General features: G+C 43.0%; 1 protein-coding gene across 5 annotated transcripts in view; it reads left to right on the top strand.

The window, feature by feature from the left end:
- The first annotated feature begins 817 nt into the window (after window positions 1-817).
- The window catches only part of TP53BP2 (tumor protein p53 binding protein 2), a 69,061-nt gene continuing 49,966 nt past the window's right edge, over window positions 818-19,912 (top strand). Inside the window, exon 1 of one of the 5 annotated variants that reach the window (XM_038394364.2) lies at window positions 818-1,108. In XM_038394364.2, the coding sequence (XP_038250292.1) occupies window positions 1,082-1,108 (27 nt within the window). In that variant the 5' untranslated portion in view covers window positions 818-1,081. Of the gene's footprint in view, window positions 1,109-1,211; window positions 1,427-2,608; window positions 2,630-11,006; window positions 11,177-19,912 lie in introns of those variants that run through there. The other 4 variants (XM_038394365.2, XM_038394367.2, XM_043511712.1 and 1 more) reach the window with 4 other exon arrangements.

Genomic DNA, 19,912 nt, shown 5'->3' on the forward strand with positions numbered 1-19,912 from the left:
CCTCCAACGATCCTTAAAATCGGGGGAACATCTACACTAGATGCATTCACAGGTATCTTTTAGTTCATTTAAGCAGGAGTTCTGAAAGTGATTATGGGTGAATAGATTGTGAGATCACAGAGATAAGGGGGGGAACAGTAAGTACCGACTTTCCAGTTCTTGCCTCCAGGGCAGGGTTTGAATTTAATGCATACCTAGATACTTTAGGGGTGGGGAATCCATTATCATGTATATACATAGGAATGGGCACACTCAAAATACGAGGAGAAATGAGAAAGTGATTATGCCAAAGGCAAAACTTAAAACTCTCTGCAGGTGCCCTCAAGAGCCGCAGGAGTACGTCAGCAAGGCAGGGCTGGTTCAGCAACCGCGTGTGAAATCCAAATCTGGCTGAGCGGTTTCTGATTGTCACGAGGGACGGAGTGAATTATAATGAAAATGTCCATCTGGTCCTGTCGAAGGACAGGCAGGGAGGGTGGGGCAGAGAAGTCCAGAGAGTGAGCGAACCTCAGCAAAGAGGGGGGTGGAATGGGGCCCAGAGAGTTGGATGAGCCAGCAGGGAGGGACGCCCCATCAGAGGGGGGGATGAGGCCTCAAGGGGGGGGTCTCTGTGAGGGAGGGGGATGAGCCCCAGAAAAGGCACTCTCGGGCAGCTCCCCTCCCGTCCCACACAAGGCAAAGCCCGCCGCTGCCTAGCGTGCCGGGGGAGGGGGAGGGGAAGGGCTTAGGAGGGAGCCAGCCCCGCCTGTGCCGGCCCCTCCTGGGGGTGGGATCCGGGCGGGGTTGGGGCTGTCGGCTCCTCCTCGCCAATCGCTGAGCGCTGGGGTCAGTTTCGGAGAGTGGAGCCGGCGGCGGGGGAGAGCGGGTCGCTGAGGAGACAAAGCGGCGGCGCTGGGGGTGAGCGGGCCCGGCGGGGATCCGGCTGAGTGCGGCGCAGGCCGGGCTCCTCTTCGCAACAGGTTCCCAGCTCTGCCCGGCCCCCTGTGCGCTGCGGCGGGCACCGCAGGCCGCTCCGCCTCCCCAGGCCCCAGCCAGTGGTCTCCTCGCTCTCGGGCGGGGCGACCCGGCACCATCCGCCTCCATGCGGTTCGGCTCCAAGATGATGCCGGTGAGTCAGGGGTCCCGGCCGGAAGGAGCGGGGGGGGGGCAGTAAGCGGACACGGGGGGTGCGTGGGCGGGCAATGGGGGGGGGTAAGGGGGACACGTGGGGCTGGGGCTGGACTCTGCTCCCATCCCGTATTGTTCAGTCTCGGGGGCGCCGCGATCAGCGAATGTGACTCGTTGGCACCAACGTGGGCTGGGGCCAAGCGCGGGCAGAGTCAGGCCAGAGGGAGTTTCGTGGAGAAAGTTGGAAGAGGGGGAAGCTCGGGCTCGGACTGGAAATTGCCTTTTGCTCCTGACTCCAGGGTCTCTCGGTACCTTCATGGTAACTTGGCGGTTTTCGGGGGAGGGGAATCAGCCGCTTGTACCTCGCCCCCCGGTTCAGTATGTACGATGGGGCGGTGCTGCTTGGAGACTCGGGTCATTAAATGGGGCTGACTCCTTTCCTAGGGAAGGGTCTGATAGCGTCAGTAAACATCGGAAGAGGAAAATGGATCCTGCCAGTGTAGAGGCAGAGACGGAGGAGCTGGGGGAGACCATCAGATTAGCCCTCCGTTTGGCCCGAATCTGGGCTGGTTTGTGTTGTGGGATTTTTCCTCCCACCTCTAATCTCCAGTGTTTACAGCTCTTCTGCTCGCTCCGGTTTCACGCTGAGATCAGTGTAACGAGCCCTCCGGGGGAGAAGGGCGAACCTGGTAGGGAAAAGTGCCCCAGGTTAGGATCAAGTGTCGGTAGTCTCTTGGCCTATCAAAGGCTACGATCAAGTGTCTTGATGTTTTTGGTCTTTTGGCCTCCGGATGGAAAACCTTGTCTGTGTCTCTTGGACTGTGCAGTAAAAACATTATCCAAGTTATAAGAGTGGCGAGCCCTGGTAGGCGCTAGGCTTGCGGGGCAGGGCTTGTTGGGGGCTGCGCCGTGCACTGGGGCATGAACTGCTGGGGAACAGGTAGGTTGTTGGTGAAACATTCCACACGCTTAAAGGGACAGTGGCGTTTAGCCTTTGGAGGGAAGGGTTTGCCATACGCTTCCCTTACTCCTCCCACCCGCCATTTCTTCTTGCATTAGAAAGTTCTCCTGACTTTTTATTAAGGATTTAACCACCCGCCAGTCTGAATCGTCTTCAGATGCCCAACAATCCCTGAACGTGGAGTTTATTTCTCTGCGAGAATTATAGACGTTATGGATGGAACTGGCTCCTTTGGCAGGAGGAGGGACTGAATAAGCGAAATTGTTTTGTTCTCTCTAATTTATTCAGTGTGAGCTTGCAAGTTCCAGGTAACAAATTCATGAAGAATTCTTAGTGAATTGGAGTTCCTAAATTTGTCTAGACACAGACCCCTGATGCAGCCCTGAGATTTTCCACATCCGTTTTCTCTTTAAAACGCCCAAGCTCCAAGAGGGTGAGTGCCCATGTTCACAAAATAAACTGGTTTTGCCCACTTTCAGGATATTCTCCCATTGTCACTGAGGTAGGAATTGCCAAGAGACTTTTGTAGTTTACTAAAGGTGTGCCCACGCTAGGTAAAAAGATGTGTTTTTAATGCTTTAGAATTGACCCCTACCAGCTAACTTGTGTTTAAAATATAAAGTGCTCTGTCTAACCTATGGTTCTAACATGGGTTTAAAAATTCATCTTTGTTCCTAGTGAAGGCAAGGCCTAAACTGAATACAGTTGAAGCTGAATGAAGGGATGGAAAGGTTTTGCTTTTGGCACAAAACCTCTGACTGTGGGAAGAGGGAGGTCCTTAATCCCCATGTTCCAGTTGGGCCAAGTGAGAAGTAATAGTATCTCTGAATATTTGGTATTAACCAACAATGGTTAATTTGGGGCTCTATTGGTTATTTCTTAAAATGGCAGATTACAAGTAAATAAAATGTGTTGGGAATTCTCTTGCTTAAAGCAGTCTCCATTCATGCTTCCCTATAAGTATCTTAGATTGCAGTGTGCATGTGTGTTCCATGCATATATGGCCTTGCTCTATAAGTGCCTGCAAAATCAGGGCCAATACTATGTGTTATGAGTAACTTTACACAGCTGCATAGACCCACTGAACTCAGTGGGATTATTCATGTATATAATGTTATTCACAAGTGTATTTGCAGAATTGGGGATGACTAACACTGTTTTGTACCAGCAAAAATCATATTTAAATGATGAGATTTTTGGAGTCTGTTTAAATGTATAGCAACCAGGAATGACATTGAACCAAAATGTACTAAGCATAACACTTTAGGAGAGCGGTCTCCTTCTTGGTGTGATGGTGGGACTCTTTATGGGCATAAATATCTTCATCCATGCTGCTGAGTGAGAAATAAGGTGATCCTTAAGCATCTTCCAACCCCTTCTCCCCCCAGCCCCCTTTTTAAATTCCTTTTGTGGTAACTTTTATATTTTCCTCTGCTTCTTCCCTATCTTATCTTCCTTCCTTCCCCAATAAAACAATCTGACCGAACTCCCTGGCACCAGTCTCATACTCTCTTCTGCCCCAGCCAGTGCAATGCATACATAGCAAGAGTGTAATGAATTACCTCTACGTACAGGTAAACTGATGGCACCTTAGAAATGCATGCAGAAGTAGTGACAGGATTAAAGTCAGAGAATTAAATGATCCATATAAAATTGTCTCACCTTCCATCTGTTGAAGGCTTGTGGGAGTGCGATTTCTGCTGTTGTGTTGCAATGAAGAGCTAGCACATTTTCTAAAATAGCATATCTTTCTGCAACATAATTGGTTCCCTTTGTGTGTTTTGCATTCTTACCATAAAGATGAGTAGATGTTGGGAAATAACTTGCGTCATTATGTATGCTGGATAAATAGCTTTGCTGAAGGGGTGGGTGGTTTCACAGATGGAGCTAATGCAGACTCTGTTATAGGCAGAAGCTTCAATTCAGTCTGAAATTCTTGTTGGTCATAATAGCTCTAAGGTCTGGATCTACAAATGGGCTTAGGTGTTGTGATGCAGAGCATTGCAGTGACCAACATTTAGGCACCCAGATAATCTGAGGAACAACGCTGATCCGCTAATCCTGAGTTAGGCGCTAGGCTCCCTATATGATAAATGGAGGAGAGAGGTGCTTCAGAATGTGCTCTACAGAAGCCTGCACACTAGATGGGGAGTTGGCTAAGCTAGCCAGTGGGAGATGCCAATGAGAAGGGTGTGTCCAAATGTCTATCCTTCTCATGGATATAGGCGCCTTTGTTGAAACCCAGACTTGGGCACCTGTGTGCTACAACTGCGAATCCCTCTCCTGGGGTGAAGTTGCTTAGCAGCCAGAGTTTGTTTCTGTGAGAATGAGCCAGGTGCCTGCCTCACTCAGTGCAAAATAGAGGAAGAGGTGGTGCACAGAGAAGGCAATGCCCCTGCCTGCCTTGTAAGTTTTAGCCCAGTGGTTAGAGCACTCTCCTGGGATGTGGGAGACCATTCTCCGCTCTGCGTGAGGGGGACAAGGGATTGAACAGGGTCTCCCACACTTCTCAGAGTGCTCTAACCACTAGGCTATGGGATATCTTGATGTAGATCGCCCTAAGTCTCTCCTGTTGAAGCTGTTCTCGACTTTAATTATTTAAAGTCTTTGGCGAAAGAGGACAAGACCCTGCATCGCCTACCTCCTAGTGGTTAGGGCTTCCACCGAGGTTAGAGTAATTCGCACTCTCGACAAATAACTTTTTTTGTTTTAATTATTTATCCACAGTGGAACACCTTCAGCAGGACAGGCTGAGCGCCCTCACCACAGAGTATGTCATAGCCCAGTGGCTAGAGCACTCTAAAGAAATAAACATTCAAGGGCCCCTTGGATGTTCCATTGAATAGTAACATAGGAATTACCACACTGAATCAGATCAGTGATCCATCTAGTGCAGTTTTCTTTGACTAAAATACTTCCCTCGATTGTATTATGAAAAAATCTGGTTTTAACTACTTGGGATTTACAGACCTATGCATCTTCAGTAAGTATTCACTACCTTAATGTTAGATAAGGGGGAAAAAATGTCTGTCTACACTATGATGCAGATAAACCGTTGTTTTTGTTCACCCTGAACCACCTTCCTTCATCTGTGTGTTGCTTATTTAGGCTCCAGTCCTGCAACGAGAAAAGGAGTACTTGTGGCACCTTAGAGACTAACAAATTTATTTGAGCATAAGCTTTCGTGAGCAACGGGATCCACGCAGCCAGACTTCTGTGTCTGTGACACCCAGTTGACTTTAGTATGAATTTGATTGTCAGATTGGGGCTTATATTGTAAGCACTCCAGGGCAGGGGCTTTGCCTCCTAATTTAAGGGCATGGTATACATTGGATAACTATTAAATATAATTCTGGACATTTTAGCCAATGCAAGTCACTTAGTAATGTTACCAAAATATTATTTCATAAAATCATTTAATACATGGTATTCAGGGTCTTAACTTCAGGGATATTTAGCATAGAATGCTGAATAATTCTGAGAACATGTTTTGCTGGTCTTCTTTCTCTACAGTGCCTTGGGTGTGCATCACATTTTACAGACCATGAGCTGTCATGATTTGTTGTTGTGAATCATGACAGTAAATAATGTCTGACTAGGTTTCCTGTAAGCCTATAGTTCAGCAGTTTTTTGTTAAAACAATGGGCTTTTTTTGTCCATTGATCAAAAACTTCCTATTCAATTTGTGAAACAATTTTTAAATAAAACTTATTTGTGTTGTCCCTCTTTACAAACAACCCTATTCTCCCAGAAAATATTCACCTGAAATCTGTATTTTGTAGTATATTACAATTTGTTCAGTACGTCAGTTTCTTTAAGTGCTTTCATCACAAGTGATCTGTATTTTCCCTCCACCCCCCTCCCCCACTAGATCAGTCTGTGGAAGTCCTGGGAAATCACTTATTATGGTTTTTCTCCTGATCCGTCAATTCATCAGTAATTCATTCAGACTGTGAATGCCTTGTGGGTTTCCTGTTACTGTTGCATGGGTCAATCCACTGGAGGATCAGATGGGGAGAAGTGGGGATTATCACTTCATATAAAACATTTCTTTTGCTCTGTGGCTGTTGCCAGATGAGATCTCTGCTTTATTAATGAAGGTCCTGTTTGAAGAGCTGTACGCTAGATTAATTTGCATGGATGTCAATGGAGTTTTAATAGAGGCAGGTACAATGGAGATAACGTATTTGTTTATCCTCATTCTGGTGTCTTAAAGTGGCACTGTGCCCAGTGTTCATTTCAAATTGATGATGATGATAAGTTGGCTTTAAAATGCTTTCCAGGTTTGTTTACCAGCTCTCTTTGTTAGCAGTCTGCCTGGGGGATCTCCACAATGCATGCCACTGGGCTTGCTGAGCCTGTTCAATAGGGACAGGGTCTTGTCTCTCTTTAAAAGGAAGGCCCTGTGAATAAGGAGGTGGGACGCACTGCAAAAATGACTTGGTTAGAGTGGCTTTCTTGGCTTGGCTGTTATAGCATCAGGAGGAAGGGAAGTAACTTTATTTCCTCACATCTGTGACCTCCCTGCGGAAGAGGTTGGAGGGTTCCTTTGTTACCCTGGGAATGGACACAAATGTCAGTTCTAGTATCGAAGAGAGGGTTATTTAATAGTCTGGAAGGTGTTCACATTCATGAGGTCACGAGCACATTAAGCCATCCTACTCTTTGCTCTTTCACAGCATTACTGTCTTAAAGCCCTGTTTTAACTCTCCTTACTTACTTTTTTATTCAGGTAAACCTCTTTCTGAACTTATTGGGAGTTTTGCCTGAGTAAGAGATGATTAAGGAGCTTGAGGCAGGGCCTTTTGTTTGATGTCAAGATGGTATAGTGTGTAACTGTCAACAGAGTTCTTTGGTGTCATGTGAAATAGTCATATTTTTATATGATGCTTTTAGCCACTGTTGCTCACCTGTTTGAGGAAAATTCCAAACTTTTGGAATGTGGGAGAATTGCAGATGGTGTAGAATAGCTAGTTCTGTCACTTGGATGAGAATTTTAGGCAAATGATGCTCTTGCTGTAATCCATGAGGATTCCTTGTTACCAGAAATATTAAAAGGTAGAAACCAATTCCTATTGTGCTGTTAATCACCGATGTTTTTGTTGTTGTTAGTCCTGTAATCGGTTTAAAATTAGTAACACCAATGACATCACCACTTGTTTCATAGTTACTAATAGTGCTACAGTAATATTTAGTGCAAAGCCAGTTTTGCACATGTGTTTAGAAATCTCCAGTTTCTTTTTTTAGTGATGTTAGTATCAAGAATGTTGTTTTTTCTTTATATGGCAACTGGATATAACTCATCATTCCTCACTCCCTCTTCTATTTTTATCAGTGTGAGGTAGCTATGCCAGGTATTTGAGTAGATACTTCTGTATCCATTGGTTCTACATTACAGAACCACTCGCGGTATAGGTTCTAACGCGGATTAGCAGGAAGAGGCCCTTTTGCTAGAGGGTTGTGTGTAGGTGACACAACTAGGCTGAGGTAAGTGTGTTGTGGGAGCCATTTAAGAAAAGAGAAAATTTTCCTTGATTTTTGTTGTTGTCGTCGTCTCAGTTTTAATACTTATAACATCAATTTTATGAGAATAAAACATACGTGAATGGATTTAACCTGGTCTTCCCCCAGTGTTTTAGAACAGTTACTAGGCACTTTTTTTAAAGTTTTTTGATAACATGAAACTGATGTGGAAAAGCTTCTGTGGGAGAGATCCAGTTAGATTATACTGTATAGTGTCTGAAATGGAATAAATAATAGGGATGCTCTCCCATCCAAAGGCTTGAAAAGCTTCTGATATGTTAATGTTTTGAGTTGTTCGGTGCAGTTGTTTGAGTTAGTTTATTTAGAACTCTTTGCTGTGGATCGAGGAGTTGTATAAAGGGAAATTTAAGATAGAAGAGCAAAGTGACTTGCCCAAGATCATGCAGCAAGTCAGTGGAAGAGCTGGGAATAAATCTCTCAGCTGCTCACTCCCGCTCCTGGGAGTCATACTAACTGGGACACTCGTGTACATCAGTTTCCTTTTTTTGGCCACACACAAGTGTCATTAAAATGTCATTGTCTGACATAATCGTATCTTCTCCATGCGCACAACAGCAGGGTTTTGTGGTTGTTGATATACGGATGCTAGGGGAACCTTGAGCCAGTTGTATTCTGGACTCTGCCTCTGAGCAGATTCGAACCATGACTGACTGGGTGGGGCTGAAAAGAGGTTTCAAATCAGCTTTCTATTGAGTGCTCCCCTTACGCTCCTCCTGTAAGACATTCAACCTTGTAGCTAGTTCTGATACTTTTGAGATCCATTTAAAATGGCACATCTTCATTTTATCAAGTTTAAGAATTTTTCTTCAGCCTTGATTCCTCAATTCTGTGAGGTTAACTACTAAGCACATAATTTATATTTAAATTTAGACTCTTACTCTGTTTTGCTGTAGTAGTGCAAAACTAAAGTTAACAGTTCTCTTGAGCTGAGTTTTAAGGGAGAGTTTCTGGAATTATCTGTCAGTTTCTTGGTGCCCGGGTACCTACTGTGTTTAAGCAATGAGGTTGTGTTTCTTTAGATATATTATCAAATGAGCTTTGTTTGGTTTTAATACATTGCTTTGTCACTCCACCCCCAAGGTAAAAACAGAGGGAATGGAGATTCTCAGTATTACTCTCTGAAACAATCCTTGTGTTTTGTGAATTTTTTCACTAGCTGCACTTCTTGTCAAGAGTGGTTCAGTAATGCCTATTTTGGTGAACAGAGGATGTGAAAGTAGTAATCACTCTAAGTAGTAGTAATCAGCTCTTAATCTGAAGATCTCAAAGCACTTTGTGAACAGTTGGGGTGGGGATGGGAGGGGAGTGGAGTAAGTGCTATATCACTTTACAGGTGGTGCAGCTGAGGTAGAGACCTTAGAGGGTGCTGTCAATTTGAAAATCCCACTTCCATATGAAAACTTTTTGTACCTATTGCTACAAATAGTGTCTAAAATCATTATAACTGAAAGATTAGAGAGAAATCTTTTAGTTTGTTTACATTGTGTATTTGCAAGCTTTTTGTCTGTCAGTTTCACTAGATTGTTGATCATGCCCACTCCTTCCCAGGCCCCAGAAGGAGGTGTTCACCTGTACCAGCAGAAACAGATCTAAAACTGAAAGAGAACAGGCAACAAGCAGGCTTTGCTCAGAGAAAGGAAAGGGAGAAGTGCTGCTCTCAGGTCCGAAAGACACACATCAAAACAACAAGAAATGCTCCTTGAGGAATTCTGCACCACTGCATATGCGCAGAATTTGTTCCTTCAGATTTCTTTGCTCCCCTGCAGAAAAATGACTTTCTGACAGGATAGCCACAAGAGCGGTCATTTGACCCTCCCCAGCAGTATGTTTCAGGCAGCCAGGCTCTGTCCTTGTGCTGTGTCAGGGTTGGGTGCAGCCTCACCGCCGAGTCCATGTCCCGGAGGGGAGCTACACAGTGATCTCCCACCTCTGTGCAGCCAGTAGCCTGTGCTCCCCAATGCCATGCTGGAGCCTCCACATTTATTTGACAAATAAAATTTGCAGAATTTTAATTTTTTTGGTGCAGAATATCCTCAGGAATTTGTCCTGACATTCAATAAAGAATTTTTTTTTTTTCAATCTATTTAAATAGTGCTCCAATGGAAAATTAATTGATTTAAAAATATATTGATGCATTTACAAAAATTCAAATTGTGTCCCTTTTTAAGTGGCTTTCCCATTGTCACAAAACATGTCATTGGCAAAGCTTGGAGGGAGAACTGTGGTCTCCTGATTTCCTGTCCAGTGTTCTGATAAATGGTCTGATTTCCTTTGTCTTCAAAATCATTTTTAATTTTTTTTTAAATATAGCTGAAATGTGGGTGTTGGAAGAGGTTGTGTTTCATTGTAGCTCATAGAGGAGGGACTAATAGAGACTTTCGGACCTTGCTACTGCTTGTGTAGTGAGTAGCATGTTTTAAACATTAAAAGTAGGATTTTCTAAAGCACTCCGCATCGGCCTTATTCTGCTCTAATTGCCGTTGTGGGGCTAGGGCAGGGGTCGGCAACCTTTCAGAAGTGGTGTGCCGAGTCTTCATTTATTCACTAATTTAAGGTTTTGCGTGCCAGTAATACATTTTAACGTTTTTAAAAGGACTCTTTCTGTAAGTCTAAACTTTTCCCCATAGCCACCTGACCTTGCTATGATTTATGGGCTAGAGTTACGTGTGGTTTTGGGTTATAGGTATTGCTGTTGCTTGAGGCAGAAGCATCAGTCATCTTTTCTTATCCGTGTGATTTCTAAGTGTGAGATGGAAAAGAGAAAAGTAAATATTTTAAACCCCCTGTAGTATCACAGACATCAGTTAGCTAGCAACAGGACCGGCTCTAGGCCCCAGCAAAGCAAGCACATGCTTGGGGTGGCACAATTCTAGGGGTGGCATTCTGGCCACCTTTTTTTTTGCTTGTGCAGTTGCGTGCTCGGAGCTTGGGGTGGCAAATTTTTTGCTTGGGATGGCAAAAAGCCTAGAGCTGGCCCTCACCAGCAAATAGCAAAGTGTGTGTGGTACAGTTGCCACCTCTCCATGATAGTCTGGTCTCCTCAGAGGAAGCATTGGGTTAAATGTGCTGCCATCTCACCACTGGGCTTCCTGAAATAAAGTTTATGTACAGATCACAGCTGGTATGGAACTTTATTCATTTGCTATGGACACTGAGAAACATTTAGCTCTTTTTTTCATTGCGGGAACATGTGTGCCTAGAAAGGCCAGTGAGAACAATTGAGTTTTTTTACAATAGCATCCCACAGGAACTCTTTGAAAGCCTTTCTGCTGGCCAGTTGCCATCCAGGAAGGCTGTTGACATAACAGCACCACTGATTTCAGTGGAAGTGGCGTGGCAGTTGAGCTTCAGGAACAGTGTTGTGTTTTTGTTTAAAAAAAAAAAAAACACAGACTCCTTATGAGTTTGATGTCAGCTGAGAAGAGCAAGACCGTTCAGGCATATGGCTGTTGCTTTCATAACTCCATTCGTTATCCTTAGATGTCATTTGTTCCATGCAGAGTATGTTGCAGTACTTAACAGAGGGAGGCGAGAGGCATCTGCAAACTTCTTTGCTTGTGTTGAGTAAGTTAGATCCTTCTGTTTTAGAGTGCAGTATCTGTTTTTAGAAATGGAGGGGTATTGAGTTTGTACGGATGAAAAGTATATTAATTGCTCTTTGAACCCTGACTGCATGATAGGATTGAACACAGACTGGGTTGAGCAATGCAGGGTCTGCCAGAAGGGGCATATGATCCAAAGGACTGGTCTGTCTGTCTTTCTTTGACTTCAGTAGGAGTATTGAGTTCTTATTTAGACAGACTGTACAGTTCAAACAGTGACCGAAGATCAAACCTTCATGCCATCCGTTTTTAGTTAGGTTTTTAAGTGTTAAGGCTACAAAATGGCTGACTAGTTGTCACTAAGAGGACATGCAGAAGTGGTTAGTGGACTCTTGGGGAACATGTGCAGGAAGGGAGTTCCAAGTATAGATGTCATTGTGAAAAGAGTTGTATGTTCTGTCATACAATCTCAGGAACATGTAGGGTTTGTTTACACCCAGGTTTTTTGCACTGATTTAACTAAATTAGTAGAAAAACTAATTTTAATCAAATTGGTTCAGCCCCCTAGTGTGGATTCAGTTATGTTGATTGAATTCAGTTATGTTGGATTCAGTCAAGCTTCATTGAAACGAACTGTAGCAATGTAAGACCCCTTTATGCCAATATCTGCATCTATACTAGGGGATAACATTAATTTAACTAAATCACTCTTTCTACCAATTTATTTAAACTATTACAAAACTGCATATAGACAAACCCTTATTCTCTGTATCACATAGCCAGTGTAACTCTTAAAATCTGAAAATAGAACACTTATAAAAAGTGCTTTGAAACAGTTACAAACCCCAGTTCAGGTTAAACATTTGGCTTTCCATACTGATATTACGGTTGTGGGTGGTCCAAAAATATAATCACCCTTAAAAGATAGCCTTGATCCGAGGTATGCTTGGTTGTAAATTCAGATACAAAACTGAAGTACCACAGTTATGTAGGTATAACTTTTGGCTAAATACTTTCACGGAGTACCAAGGGAAAATGTTCATGTTTGAAGTTTTATTTGAACTGCGCTTTTCCTAATGTCCTGCTTTATAGATAGTCTGGCCTGCATGTTCTGTTGTACATATTCTAATAGAATACATTTTTAATAACCGAGTGCTTCTGAGTTCAAGATTCTTGTAAATTGCTCAGTTCAAGAGCTGACAATAAAAGGAAGAATGCCTTTTTCTGTTATGCTTGGTCACATGCATCCCAATGCTCATATTTGATCAGAGTAGAGTAGTTCAAAGTTTTGACTACAGCTTTGGTAAATGGCCCTTTAATGGGTTCCTACCTCTTGTCCTTCCTGGGAGTAGCATAAGTAAAGAACAGACTAGGAAACTAATGTGGTTTAACGCATTTAAACAATTCTAGATTGACAAACTTCGGAAAATTTAATATGGCCAAATTAGATGATGCAGAAAAAGAGAGCTTGTGATGAAGGTAAAAAGAAAAGGAGTACTTGTGGCACCTTAGAGACTAACAAATTTATTAGAGCATAAGCTTTCGTGAGCTACAGCTCACTTCATCGTGATGAAGGTAGTATCTAAGCTATAATTATGGATCACTACTGTTTAGATGTATAGACGCACTTGAGATTTTGAAAGAGATTTGCTGGAATACACAAATTGTCATCTGTGAAGTAGGCGGGGCACATTGTGTTACAATTATAACTGTATTTTGCTAGGGAAATTAAGTCCATGGGTTTTGGTCACACAGTCTCCAGCTACTTCTCAGTGTCACTGATGTGGGGGAAGAAAACTTAAAATAGCAAAAATCAGTGTATTCATCGTGTACTTTCTCTACGTTGTGGTGTTCCAAAATCAGACTGTCTTCACTGTTCTCGACCCTTAAAAAAGCTTCCTCTTTACTGTTTCCCTGTATTTATAGAAAACAAGTTTTTATCTCTCTGAAAGTGGAACATGTATCTCTTCAATGAGAATTTAACCTAATTTAGAGAGTATAGACTACTGTGTCTTTTGGATTAAAGGTCGAGAGTTCTATTATCCTGCAATACAATTAAAAGGAAGAAGGGCTGTCCTTTATTTAGAACCAGAATAATCTTAACAATTATACAGTATTTCCTACTGTACCACTCCTACCTTGCATCATAACTTCCTTTCTCATAGTTATGGCTAAGTGCCACTGCAATATAAACTGAGCTGTGTGTGCGGTGGCTGAGAAGGAAGGATCATACTTTGTGTATCAGGTGTGGCTGTAGGTAAATATTAAACTTATCTATATACTTCTGTTGAGTCTTAACTTATTAAAGTGAACTGCTGAATATGAAAGGAGCCAGGATCATGTATTTTTCTTCAAGGAAGGCTATTTACCTTAATCTCTAAATACAGAGTCTGAACTGGCTGGCTAGGGAATACCAGATAGATGCCCAATATCTAAACAAATACTTTGCCTCAGTCTTTAATAAGGCTAAAGAGGATCTTAGGGAAATGGTAGCATGACAAATGGGAATGAGGATATGGAGGTAGATATTACCATATCTGAGGTTGAAGTGAAACTCGAACAGCTTAATGGGACTAAATGGGGGGGGGGCAGATAATCTTCATCCAAGAATATTAAAGGAATTGGCACCCGAAATTGCAAGCCCATTAGCAAGAATTTTTAATGAATCTGTAAACTCAGGAGTTGTACTGTATGATTGGAGAATTGCTAACATAGTTCCTATTTTTAAGAAAGGGGGGGGGAAAAGCGATCTGGGTATCTACAGGCCTGTTAATTTGATATCTGTAGTATGCAAGATCTTGGAAAAATTTTTGAAGTTAAGGACATTTGAAGTCAATGGTAAATGGGACAAAATACAACACGGTTTTACAAAAGGTAGATCGTGCCAAATCTACCCGATCTCCTTCTTTGAGAAAGTAACCGATTTTTTAGATAAAGGAAACGCAGTGGATCTAATTTACCTAGATTTCAGTAAGGCGTTTGATACCGTGCCACATGGGGAATTATTAGTTAAATTGGAAAAGATGGGGATCAATACGAATATTGAAAGGTGGATAAGGAACTGGTTAAAGGGGAGACTACAGCGGGTCCTACTGAAAGGTGAACTGTCAGGCTGGAGGGAGTTCCTCAGGGACCAATCTTATTTAATCTTTTTATTACTGCCCTCGGCACAAAAAGTGGGAGTGTGCTAATAAAATAAAGTTTGCAGATGTTACAAAGCTGGGAGGTATTGCCAATTTAGAGAAGGGCCGGGATATCATACAGGAGGATCTGGATGACCTTGTAAACTGGAGTAATAGTAATAGGATGAAATTTAATAGTGAGAAGTGTAAGGTTATGCATTTAGGGATTAATAATAAGAATTATAAACTGGGGACGCATCAATTAGAAGTAATGGAGGAGGAGAAGGACCTTGGAGTATTGGTTGATCATAGGATGACTATGAGCCGCCAATGTGATATGGCCGTGAAAAAAGCTAATGCGGTCTTGGGATGCATCAGGAGAGGTATTTCCAGTAGGGATAAGGAGGTTTTAGTTTTCAGAGTAGCAGCCATGTTAGTTTGTATTTGCAAAAAAAGAAAAGGAATACTTGTGGCACTTTAGAGACTAACGAATTTATTTGAGCATAAGCTTTCGTGAGCTACAGCTCACTTCATTGGATGCATTCGGTGGAAAATACAGTGGGGAGGGTCACAAGTTGCCCATCTATACCCTGAAAATCCCAGATAAACTACTTTACCAGGGTGTCAAACCTCCCTTAGCAATGACTATGTCCAGAATATTTGTATTTGATGACAAATTGAAAGTGTATTTCCAGAGGGACATCAAGTAATTAACTGAAGTGTTTGGATCCACCCCCAGGATGTAGTAGGGGGCATGGCCTACCCAACTACCTGCTGCTCTGATGTGAGCCATCCCTTCCCTGCTATTCAGCAGTTCCCACACAGGCCATCTACTGCATTACAGAGGAGGGACGAGAAAGCAGCACTGGCTGCTCCATTGCCTGGTAGGCTGTATAAACTCCAAGAAGAGCAAAGTAAGAGCTTGCCTGGCTCTGCCTGAGCCTAAAAGGGAATATCTAGCAAAGATGGCTGCCTTCCCTATCACTGCAACCTATGACAGCACAGCACAGAACAGAGGAAGTGTGTGTGTGCACGCGCACAGAGAGAGAGAGAGAGAGAGAGAGAGACTGACTGACTGACTGACTGACTGTAAGGAGAGTGATCACGTAAGATGAGCTATTACCAGCGGGAAGGAGGAAAACCTTTTGTGGTGATGATCAAGGTGGGCCATTTCCAGCAGTTAACAAGAACGTCTGAGGAACAGTAAGGGGTGGGGAGGGGGGAGAAATAACATGGGGAAATAGTTTTACTTTATGTAATGACTCATCCACTCCCATTCAAGCCTAAGTTAATTCAGCAGTCCCTCGTTGGAGTCTGTTTTTGAAGTTTTTTTGTTGAAGAATTGCAACTTTTAGGTCTGTAATCGAGTGATGAGAGAGATTGAAGTGTTCTCCGACTGGTTTTTGAATGTTATAATTCTTCACGTCTGATTTGTGTTCATTTATTCTTTTACGTAGAGACTGTCCAGTTTGACCAATGTACATGGCAGAGGGGCATTGCTGGCACATGATGGCATATCACACATTGGTAGATGCGCAGGTGAACGAGTCTCTGATAGTGTGGCTGATGTGATTAGGCCCTTTGATGATGTCCCCTGAATAGATATGTGGACAGAGTTGGCAACAGGCTTAGTTGCAAGGATAGGTTCCTGGGTTAGTGTTTCTGGTGTGTGGTTGCTGGTGAGTATTTGCTTCAGGTTGGGGGGGCTGTCTGTAAGCAAGGACTGGCCTGTCTCCCAAGATCTGTTTCAGAGTAGCAGCCGTGTTAGTCTGTATTCGCAAAAAGAAAAGGAGTACTTGTGGCACCTTAGAGACTAACAAATTTATTAGAGCATAAGCTTTCGTGAGCTACAGCTCACTTCATCGGATGCATTTGGTGCAAATGTGACCATCGCTTATTAGCACCGTAGTGTCCAGGAAGTGGATCTCTTGTGTGGACTGGTCCAGGCTGAGGTTGATGGTGGGATGGAAATTGTTGAAATCATGGTGGAATTCCTCAAGGGCTTCTTTTCCATGGGTCCAGATGATGAAGACGTCATCAATGTAGCGCAAGTAGAGTAGGGGCATTGGGGGACGAGAGCTGAGGAAGCATTGTTCTAAGTCAGCCATAAAAATGTTGGCATGCTGTGGGGCCATGTGGGTACCCATCGCAGTGCCGCTGATTTGAAGGTATACATTGTCCCCAAATGTGAAATAGTTATGGGTGAGGACAAAGTCACAAAGTTCAGCCAACAGGTTAGCAGTGACATTATCGGGGATACTGTTTCTGATGGTTTGTAGTCCATCTTTGTGTGGAATGTTGGTGTAGAGGGCTTCTACATCCATAGTGGCCAGGAGGGTGTTTTTAGGAAGATCACCGATGGATTGTAGTTTCCTCAGGAAGTCAGTGGTGTCTCGAAGATAGCTGGGAGTGCTGGTAGCGTAGGGCCTGAGGAGGGAGTCTACATAGCCAGACAATCCTGCTGTCAGGGTGCTAATGCCTGAGGAGATGGGGCGTCCAGGATTTCCAGGTTTATGGCTCTTGGGTAGCAGATAGAATACCCCAGGTCGGGGTTCCAGGGGTGTGTCTGTGCAGATTTGTTCTTGTGCTTTTTCAGAGAGTTTCTTGAGCAAATGCTGTAGTTTCTTTTGGTAACCCTCAGTGGGATCAGAGGGTAATGGCTTGTAGAAAGTGGTGTTGGAGAGCTGCCTAGCAGCCTCTTGTTCATATTCCAACCTAGTCATGACGACAGCACCTCCTTTGTCAGCCTTTTTGATTATGATGTCAGAGTTATTTCTGAGGCTGTGGATGGCATTGTGTTCTGCACGGCTGAGGTTGTGGGGCAAGTGATGCTGCTTTTCCACAATTTCAGCCCGTGCACGTCAGCGGAAGCACTCTATGTAGAAGTCCAGTCTGTTGTTTCAACCTTCAGGAGGAGTCCACCCAGAATCCTTCTTTTTGTAGTGTTGGTAGGAAGGTCCCTGTGGGTTAATACATTGGTTAGAGGTGTATTGGAAATATTCCTTGAGTCGGAGACGTCGAAAATAGGATTCTAGTTCACCACAGAACTGTATCATGTTCGTGGGGGTGGAGGGGCAAAAGGAGAGGCCCCGAGATAGGACAGATTCTTCTGCTGGGCTAAGAGTATAGTTGGACAGATTAACAATATTGCTGGGTGGATTACGGGAACCACTGTTGTGGCCCCTTGTAGCATGTAATAGTTTCAAGAGTTTAGTGTCCTTTTTCTTTTGTAGAGAAGCAAAGTGTGTGTTGTAGATGGCTTGTCTACTTTTTGTAAAGTCCAGCCATGAGGAAGTTTGTTGCATAATGACAGGTTTCAGAGTAGCAGCCATGTTGGTCTGTATTCGCAAAAAGAAAAGGAGTACTTGTGGCACCTTAGAGACTAACAAATTTATTTGAGTATAAGCTTTCATGCATCCGATGAAGTGAGCTGTAGGTCACGAAAGCTTATGCTCAAATAAATTTGTTAGTCTCTAAGGTGCCACAAGTACTCCTTTTTCTTTTTGAGGAAGTTTGTATGGAAGGTTGGCTCTTTAAGAATGAGCTCTCAAAACTGGATACTCTCATAATCTTTCCCTGTTTGCTGTAGAGGATGTTGATCAGGTGGTTCCGCAGTTTTTTACCATTCTGCAGTTTTAGTACCGTTATTCAAGGCACTGGTGAGACCTCACCTGGAATACTGTGTGCAGTTCTGGTCTCCCATGTTTAAAAAGGATGAATTTGAACTGGAACAGTTACAGAGAAGGGCTACTAGGATGATCCGAGGAATGGAAAACTTGCCTTATGAAAGGAGATGCAAGGAGCTTGGTTTGTTTAGCCTAACTAAAAGAAGGTTGAGGGCAGATATGATTGCTCTCTATAAATATATCAGAGGGATAAATACAGGAGAGGAATTATTTAAGCTCAGTACCAATGTGGACACAAGAACAAATGGATATAAACTGGCCACCAGGAAGTTTAGACTTGAAATTAGATGAAGGTTTCTAACCATCAGAGGAGTGAAGTTTTGGAATAGCCTTCCAAGGGAAGCAGTGGGGGCAAAAGATCTATCTGGCTTTAAGATTAAACTCGATAAGTTTATGGAGGAGATAGTATGATGGGATAACGTGATTTTGGTAATTAATTGATCTTTAAATATTCATGGTAAATAGGCCTGATGGGATATTAGATGGGTGGGATCAGAGTTACCCAGGAAAGAATTTTCTGTAGTATCTGGCTGGTGAATCTTGCCCATATGCTCAGGGTTTAGCTGATCACCATATTTGGGGTTGGGAAGGAATTTTCCTCCAGGGCAGATTGGAAGAGGCCCTGGAGGTTTTTCACCTTCCTTTGTAGCATGGGGCACGGGTAACTTGATGGAGGATTCTCTGCTCCTTGAAGTCTTTAAACCACGATTTGAGGACTTCAGTAGCTCAGACATAGGTGAGGTTTTTCACAGGAGTGGGTGGGTGAGATTCTGTGGCCTGCATTGTGCAGGAGGTCAGACTAGATGATCAGAATGGTCCCTTCTGACCTTAGTATCTATGTCTCTATATAACTTGATATGAAAGAAGAAAAGGAGTACTTGTGGCACCTTAGAGACTAACAAATTTATTAGAGCATAAGCTTTCGTGAGCTACAGCTCACTTCATCGGATGCATTTGGTGGAAAAAACAGAGGGGAGATTGATATACACACAATCAATCTCCCCTCTGTTTTTTCCACCAAATGCATCCGATGAAGTGAGCTGTAGCTCACGAAAGCTTATGCTCTAATAAATTTGTTAGTCTCTAAGGTGCCACAAGTACTCCTTTTCTTTTTGTGAATACAGACTAACACGGCTGCTACTCTGAAACTTGATATGAAAGGAATCCCTTTGTTACTGATACAAACTTGGTGTATCAGCTTTAGTTGCTGCCTCTCTCCTGTTAAATTGAGAGCTAGAACTACGTACCAATGTGGAATTCTGTTGATCAGAATATAAAAAACCTGCCATTGTACCAGCTGCCTTTTGTTTAGAAAGTTGCAGTCAAGTCAGCAGAAATGTGAGACATTTTAATAGCTGATTTCTTCATGGCTGGCTTGTGAAGATGAAGCATCAGTGTTTGTGTTTTCCAGGGCTAGGTAAGGTCCAGGACTTTTTTTATAAAGGGGTTTTTACTTGCCTGTAAAAACTCACTCCAGGCTGAAACTTTGGATGCAAGATCCCTGCCTGGAAGTAGTTATATCTATCTCTTTCTCTCATACAAATTGCTTTTTCAATTTAATAGCTAGTGTTCTTATTTACCCTAAAACATTAGACATTACTGTTCTGTTTTTTGTACTCTAACTGAAAATAACTCTGTTACTATTTATTTAATTCAGGATATGAATCTGGCTCTTGTAATTCTTCCACCTCCCACACTGTTTTTAAAAGCAGCTACTGCACCTCTGAAATGATGGCTTTCTAGAATACAGCTAAAATTTTCTTATACATTCTCACTGTACATGGAATCATTGGGGGAAGAAGAGGTCCCTGCCTTGAAGAGCTTGCTGTCTAATTTAGATTGTGATTCTATTACACATCACTATTAATCTGAAGAATTTCATTTATCTCATTTTGATGGGACATTAAACTGTATCCCATGAAATGTTTCTCCAACACCATTTCCTAGTGC

This window comes from Dermochelys coriacea, chromosome 3 (assembly GCF_009764565.3).
Source record: "Dermochelys coriacea isolate rDerCor1 chromosome 3, rDerCor1.pri.v4, whole genome shotgun sequence".
Classification (NCBI taxonomy): Eukaryota; Metazoa; Chordata; order Testudines; family Dermochelyidae; genus Dermochelys; species Dermochelys coriacea.